Source organism: Grus americana, chromosome 10, assembly GCF_028858705.1.
Source record: "Grus americana isolate bGruAme1 chromosome 10, bGruAme1.mat, whole genome shotgun sequence".
NCBI classification, from domain to species: domain Eukaryota; kingdom Metazoa; phylum Chordata; class Aves; order Gruiformes; family Gruidae; genus Grus; species Grus americana.
This window is the reverse complement of record NC_072861.1, coordinates 15,547,016-15,553,685: the sequence shown is the minus strand read 5'-3', so window position 1 is coordinate 15,553,685 and position 6,670 is coordinate 15,547,016. Positions and strand designations below refer to the sequence as shown.

Below are 6,670 nucleotides of genomic sequence, written 5' to 3'. Positions count from 1 at the left end.
GGGCGGATCCAAACCACATCGCCCGGGGGAGCTTCCGGCCGCGCTGACGTCCCGTCCCGTGTCCCCCCCATGTATATGGTACGGTCCACCGCCAGCTGACTCAGTAGGGCGCGCGGAAAACACGTTGTAGCGGCGGCCGCGTGGCCTAATGGATAAGGCGTCTGACTTCGGATCAGAAGATTGCAGGTTCGAGTCCTGCCGCGGTCGGCGGAAAACGCCTGTGTGGCGCTGTCTGTTTTGCTTCGCCTGCGCGGGGCGGGAGCCGATGGCGACCCGGGGCTGCTGACAAGCGGGGTCACTGCAGGCACGCGTGGCGTTTTGCTCGCGTTTTTAACTGCAGAGGGGGAAAAAGGCGGAGAGTGGTCTACGAGCATGGAGCCGGGAACCGATCGCATTTGTAACACGAATGAGGTAGGGTGGTCCCGGGCACTGCTGCCCACCCCAGGCACAGCCCCACAGCTGCGCGGAAGCTGGCACGGCGTCACCCTGGAACTGCAGGTGTGCACACTCTATCCCACACCGCAGCCCAGGCTCCCAGGGTGGTCCCACAGCCCCCCGTGTTCGTGTCAGGTGTTCAGGGGGCTCCTTACGGCCCATGGGCAGATTTCAGCAGGAGCCAGGGCACCCACCCGCACCCCAAAACCTCATGCCTTAAAGCTCTGAGGCCTCAAGAGTGGCTTGGAACGAGTGGTGGGGTCCAGGGTCCCCTCGCCCGGCCCAGCCGGAGTGGGTGGTGTATGGCTGCACAGGTAGGAACCGGGCATGGGATGCGCGTGGGGACACCAGGAGCCCACGCTGCTGGGGCGTGTGACACGGGTGGGGACAGCTTGGCAATTGGGGGTGGAGCAGCAGCTGGAGAGCCAACTCTGACCGTAGGGCGCAGGGAGGGGCTGTAGGGGGCAGGGGACGGGGATAAGGAGGTTCCGGGGTCTGGGCGGGTGGGTGCAGCCTTCCTGCCCCCCAGAGGGGCTCTTCTGGCCGGGAAGGTGGCTCCTGGCAGAGGCCAACCTGGCCTTGGCGTTGTAGGGTGCCGTGCCGTGCCAGACCGAGCCGTGCCGTGCCGTGCCGAGCCGCCAGGTGGCGGTGCGGCCCCGCCGCTGCCGGCCGTGCCAGGCCGGTTCCCACGGGGCCGGGGCCGTCGGGGCGCGGGTACAGCTCGGGGCGCAGCCCGCTTGGTGCTCCCGCCGGGGCACAGGGCAGGGGGCACCAGGCACTGTGACACACACACCCCCGCGCTTCTCCCGGCCCCTGCGGAGCTCCAAACCCAGGGTGCGCCCCCCCCCAATCCTGCACCCCCGAGGGGAGGGAGCTATGCGGCCGGAGGTGCAGGATTGCTGGGGGACGGGGGGGCGGGCAGCTATGCCCGCTCCTCTCCGAAAAAGCAGCACCAACATGGGGGGGCGGGGGGGCGAGGGCTGAGGAGCGCACACACCCCTGCAATGCTGTTTTCTGCGGTTTTGAATGCATTTCACAGCTCCCCGGTGTCCCCCAAAATACCTGCTGCTCCCCAGCCTGGGATACGATGGGGGGTAGTGCTTCACCCTGTTTCGCCCAGCAGCGGAAGGTACCCGCTGCCTGAGCCTGGCAGGATCCGGCCTCACGGGGGATGCCCGTGCTCAGTCCCCCACCGTACCGGAGGCTTGAGGTTTCCCGGTCCTTCCGCGAGCACGGCGGGGAGCTGCGGGTGCGCGTGGAGGGATGCTCCGGAGCTGGGGGTGCTCTGAGAGGGAGGGAAGAGCCGTGAGCTGCGCTGGGGCGAAGCAGGGAAGGGTTTGGGTACCCCATGCTACGGGGTGGCTCTGGAAAAGGATCGGCGTGTAGGGGACTTGTTCTCCCCTCCGATGCATTATGTCTACGCCGATCTCCTCTTATTTGGGGGCTTTGGTCTACTTATTTTTATTGTGGTCTCAAAAAAAAAAAAATTCCAAACCTGCCCCACCAAAAAATCCCTTCCTCATCAAGTAGGAAAAAAAAAAATCTCCCAAAAATTATTTTCCCTTCCTACTTCCGAAGCCCTTCCGGGCGGCAGCTCTCTGGGGAGGGTTGATGACAACGACCCCCGCTGCCTTGCCTGCAGGCAGGACCGGGCCGGGGCTGCCTGCACCTCACTCGAGTGCGAGCAGGGAGGTTCGGCAAGGCGCGGCACCACTATAAAAAAATCACCACCATAAACCGAAATAACCCCCAAAATCCGCCGTTTCAGCAGGACTGGTTGCAATGAATAAGTCGAGATGGGGTGTGCAGGGTCTTTTTTTTTTTTTTTTTTTTTTTTTCCCTAAGCTCTTTGTCTGTGTGTTGGGGAAGCATCCCCATCCCGGTACACTCCGTCGGGGTCCGGTACGGGCGGTGGGAGATGCGACTTCTCCCTCCCTTGCAATCCCTGCTCCCCGCCGGGGGCTCGATGCTGTCGGTCGGATAATGGGGCGGTGGGACTTTGTTTAACCCCGTTGCCCCCGGGGCCAGGGGTCAAGGGCTTCCTCTTCCCCCGGGGCACGGCGGAGAGCGGCCGGTCGCGCCGGGAGGGCCGCGGCGGAGCGGAGGAGGGGTACGCCGGGAGGCAGCCGCCCGCCCCCCCCCCCCCCCGCCGCGGCCGTCCCGCCGCGACCGGCGTGGGACCTTGCAAACCACCATCACCTCCCGGCATCGAGAGATTGGAGATGGGTCCGGGTGGGTGTTTTGGGGGAACAGGGGGCGACCAAATATCATCCTGGGGCAGGGAGGAGGGATGCGGAGAAGCGGCCCCTGCCCTCCAGCATCCTCCAGCTCTGCCTTCCCCTCCCGGCTGGAGGAAGCCTAATTTAACGGGGTGCTGGTTTTAACGGGGTTTTAACCCCCCTCCGAAGGCAAAGGTATTTCAGATACACACACACACACACGGGGAGCCAAGAAACGGGAGAAACGGGCGATTTTTATAGGTGACGTACGGGCTTACGTGGGAATCCGTGCCCAGCACCGCTCTTTCAGCTTTTTTTCTCCTGAAATAACACTTCCCTGCAGTTCGTATCCCCCTTTTCCACCTCGTACCCCCTTTTCCAGGCTGGGAGAGGGGGGTGGAACCAGGAGGAGGGGGGTGAAAGGGAAAAGAAAAGCAGCCCCCCCCCCCCATCCCGCTATTTTCCTGCTCGGGAGACGAGCCCCGGAGCTCCGAAAGTGAGGGATGGACAGGGCGAGGGGAGGCGGGCGGGAACCGGCTCCGAGGTGGAGGGGTCGGGGATGGGATGGAGGGGACACACACACTCTCCTTTTCGGGATGAAGGGAGAACCGGCGAGGGAGGGAGGCTGGCAGCAGCGCGGGCATCCGAGGTAAGTCCCCCTCCTGCCCGCAGCGGTGGTACCGGAGCCCGGGAGCTGCTGGCACGGGCGGTGCCGGCGCTGCGGGGAGATGCTTTGGGGGTGCAAAGGAGCCCGATCCCGGGGGGTACCCAGGCACGGAGCTGCCCCATGCTCACCCCCGGGCTGGGCTCCTGCGGGCGCTGCGGGGCCGGGGCTGCTTTGCGGCTACGGCTCCTGGGAAAATCGGTGCCGGTGATCCCGGCCCGGGGGCTGCAGACAGCCCCTGCCCCGCGCCCTGCCCGCTCCCTCGGGGCTGGGCCGGGGTCTCCCCGGGCGGAGCAGCCCACGGAGCCCGCTCCCAGCCCCCGGGGCTCCTCCCGTGTGTGTCTCAATTCGCTCAGGCTTGACTTGGCAATAAGCTCTCTCAATAGGGTGACAATAGAGTCCCGGTGGGACCCGAACAAAGAATTTGAAAGTAGTTAAATTGCAGGACACGTCCATCGCCTGGGTGCTTGAATTAAAAAAAAAAAAAAAAAGAAAAAAAAGAAAATCGGAGAAAAGAAAAAGGAGAGAGACTTCTTTGGGCTGGTGAGAAAATGCTCAGGGTAAAAGTTGGTTTGGCGTCTTCATTTCAGCGACAATGGAGCAGAGCTAATTCAATAGGAAACGCGGGGATTTTTTAATGAAAAGACCGCCAGGGTTACACCGAAGTTAAGCTCTTGTGAATTAATTATTAGGGCAAATAAACTGGGGGGAGGGGGGGAGCGCTCGGGAGGGAGTGTTGCAATTTCTTAATATTCTCCTTTTCGTGTTTAACGACAATGCCATTAGGTTTTCGACTCTGGGTGAGCAAAAGGATTTCTTACACTCCCCGGGAAGAGAAGAAGACGCTTTTTCTTTCTTTTTTCCTTTTTTTTTTTTAATGGTGTCACTTAATTGCTTTTAAAATAAAATACTACAGAATTTGGCAACGAGCACCGCTTTCTGCTGGCGGTGGCATTTGGGGTTATATTTCCTTTCGTGGCAACTCGCAGATGCAAAAAGGAAAATAACGGGGGAATTTAAAAACACGAATGTAAAGGCGAGGCGTCGTGTTTGGCTGTTGCGGATCTCTCGGGCTCGATCGGTTTATTTTTTCCTACATAGAAAACCTGTCTGGGGATCCCTGTGTATTCATCGGGGCGGCGAGAGACTCCCCAGAGCCGCTCCGGGGCATCGGTGGAGTGAATCGGAGGTAAAAAATAGGAGCCAGGTTACACGCAGGGAGGAAGAGGAGGAGAGGTGGGAAGCGGAGTAAAGGTGTGCCGGGGGGGGTTGGCGGGGGGAGCGTTGATGGGGGGTTTTTGGGGGTATTTTTTGCCTTACTGCAAAGGCTGCAGGCGAAGCAATATGTGTGTAATTCTATAAAGAAGACAGGAAGATAGAAATGGAGGGGGAGCGGAGGAGGGAAGCGCAGGCGGTACCTGCCGTGCCCGCACCCCGGTTTCCAGCTCGCTGCGGCCGCCGGGGGCTGCGCTGCGGCTGTCAAGGCGAAGCGGTGTCCGGGGCTCGGCCTGGCCGTCGGGGCGGCGATGGCACGGCACGGCGCGGCCCTGCTGCGGTAGAGACCCCCAAACAGGGCCGGGGCCTCAGCCCGGGGGCAGCCGGTGCCCCGGCCCTGCCCGACGGCTGCAAGGCGGGCCGTGCCGGGCCGTGCCGGGCCGGGCCGTGCCTGGGAGCCGCGGGGACGTTCAGCATTTGGACAGCGCTGCGGGGCCGTGCCGGGCCGTGCCGGGGCGGGGGAGCCGGGGGAGGTGGCCGGGGGCTGGCGGGGAACTGCCCGGGGCAGCAGAGGGCAGGGGATGGCTGCAGCCCTTTCCCGGGGGGGGGAGGGGGGAAAGGTCCTCAAGGGAACGGGGACACTGCCGAGAGGGTTCCCGGGCTGCGGGGGCGGGGGGGGGGGGGCACGGCCCAGGCTCTTCCCCGAAGAAACGCTCCCCGGGGCCGGGGGGCAGAGAGAGGTGCCCGGCGATGCGGCGGGGCGCCCAGGTGAGCGGCGGCGGCCCCACGGGAGCGGGCGGCAGAGGGTCTCACCGGGAGGGGGAAGGGGGTACACGGCCCCTCTCCCCCGCCGCAGCCCCATCCTCGGGGGGTAATTAAGGGGTGAGGCGGAGGGGCTGCGCTTTCTGCTCGGCGGAGCCTGCCAACCACCAACCCCCGCCGCCACCGCCGCCTTCCTCCCGTCCTCCTCCTCTCCCCCTCCCTCCCCCCGCCTCCTCCCCTCCCCCTCTCCCTCCTCCTCCTCTCCGCCATGGTTGGAGTGAATAGGAGGCTGCCGGGCTGACGTCAGTGCGGGCAGAGCCTGCCGGCGGCGGCAGCTCCTGGCCAGCAACCAGAGCCGGCACCGGCAGCAGCCGGGAAGACGCAAGGAGCCCGGGCAGAGCCGCCCCCGCTGCCCCCGCCGGCCCGTGCCCGGGGCTGGGGGCCGCGGGGACTGCTGCTCGTCCGGGGGCAGCCCTGCCCGCCCCTCTGCCCGCCCGCCCGGGGAGGAGGGGGCAGCCCCCACCTCCCGTTTCGCCCGGGGACCGCCGTCCTGCTCTCGGCACGGCTGCAAGAGTGAGTGTCGCGGTCGGGCATCGCCATCTCGGCGGGTCGGCCCCAGGGAGGCGGGAGGGCGCGGGGGGACTTTTCCCCGGGGGGGGGGGGGGAGGAGGGAAACACACCGGCTGCCGGGGGGAGGAGGGAGGCAGGGAGGGAGGGGGGAGAAGAAGTTAGGCCGGTCCCCGCCGGGAAGTTGGGCGCCTCTAAGTGCCGGCACCACACGGGACCGGGACCGCCCGCGCGGCTCCCCGGCCCACCCGTCGCGGGGGACGAGCGGGAGACACTGGGGACCTTTTGCTACCGGGGACGCGTTTGCTCCGGCAGCCGCTCCCCGACTGCCCGAGACGTTGTAGCTCGGCAGCGGAACCTGGGGCGGGCTGAGTCTCGACGGGGCGGCGGGGAGCCCGGGGCCGAGCGCTGCCGGGGGCTGCCGAGTTGCCCTCAAACGTCCCCGCTCGCCGGCCGGAGAGGCGGCACCAGGCAAAACGCCTGGGCGAGGCCGAGCCTCCCGGGGCACCCAGGCTTTAGGCCGCGGGAGAAATTCCGGGCTCCTGGGGAAGTTCTTCCTCCCGGTGCAGCGGGGGCTGCTGCGGGGCCTCGTTTCGGGGGGGGGGGGGGGGGAGAACCAGAGCGCCCCGTTTCCCTGCTCGGATTTACCGCCGAGGAGCAGCAGCGGGGCCGCCGCTGCCCGTGCCCCGATCCGCCACCAGCTTCTGGTGCTGGAGGATTTATTTTATTTTTCATTTGCTGTATCTCTTTTCTTTGCCTTTTTTTAATATTTTATTTATTTTTCCCCTATTTTTCTTTCTTTATTTTT

At 64.8% G+C, this 6,670-nt stretch overlaps 1 protein-coding gene and 1 non-coding gene across 2 annotated transcripts in view; both read left to right on the top strand.

Moving 5' to 3' along the window:
* The first annotated feature begins 134 nt into the window (after positions 1-134).
* Positions 135-207, top strand: TRNAR-UCG (transfer RNA arginine (anticodon UCG)). The gene has a single exon. It is a non-coding gene; the product is annotated as a tRNA-Arg (tRNA).
* Positions 208-5,283: 5,076 nt separating this feature from the next.
* LOC129210855 (WAS/WASL-interacting protein family member 1-like) overlaps positions 5,284-6,670 on the top strand; it is a 38,042-nt gene continuing 36,655 nt past the window's right edge. The window contains exons 1-2 of the mRNA XM_054837155.1: positions 5,284-5,362; positions 5,581-5,868. Of these exons, the coding sequence (XP_054693130.1) occupies positions 5,284-5,362; positions 5,581-5,868 (367 nt within the window). The remainder of the gene's footprint in view (positions 5,363-5,580; positions 5,869-6,670) is intronic.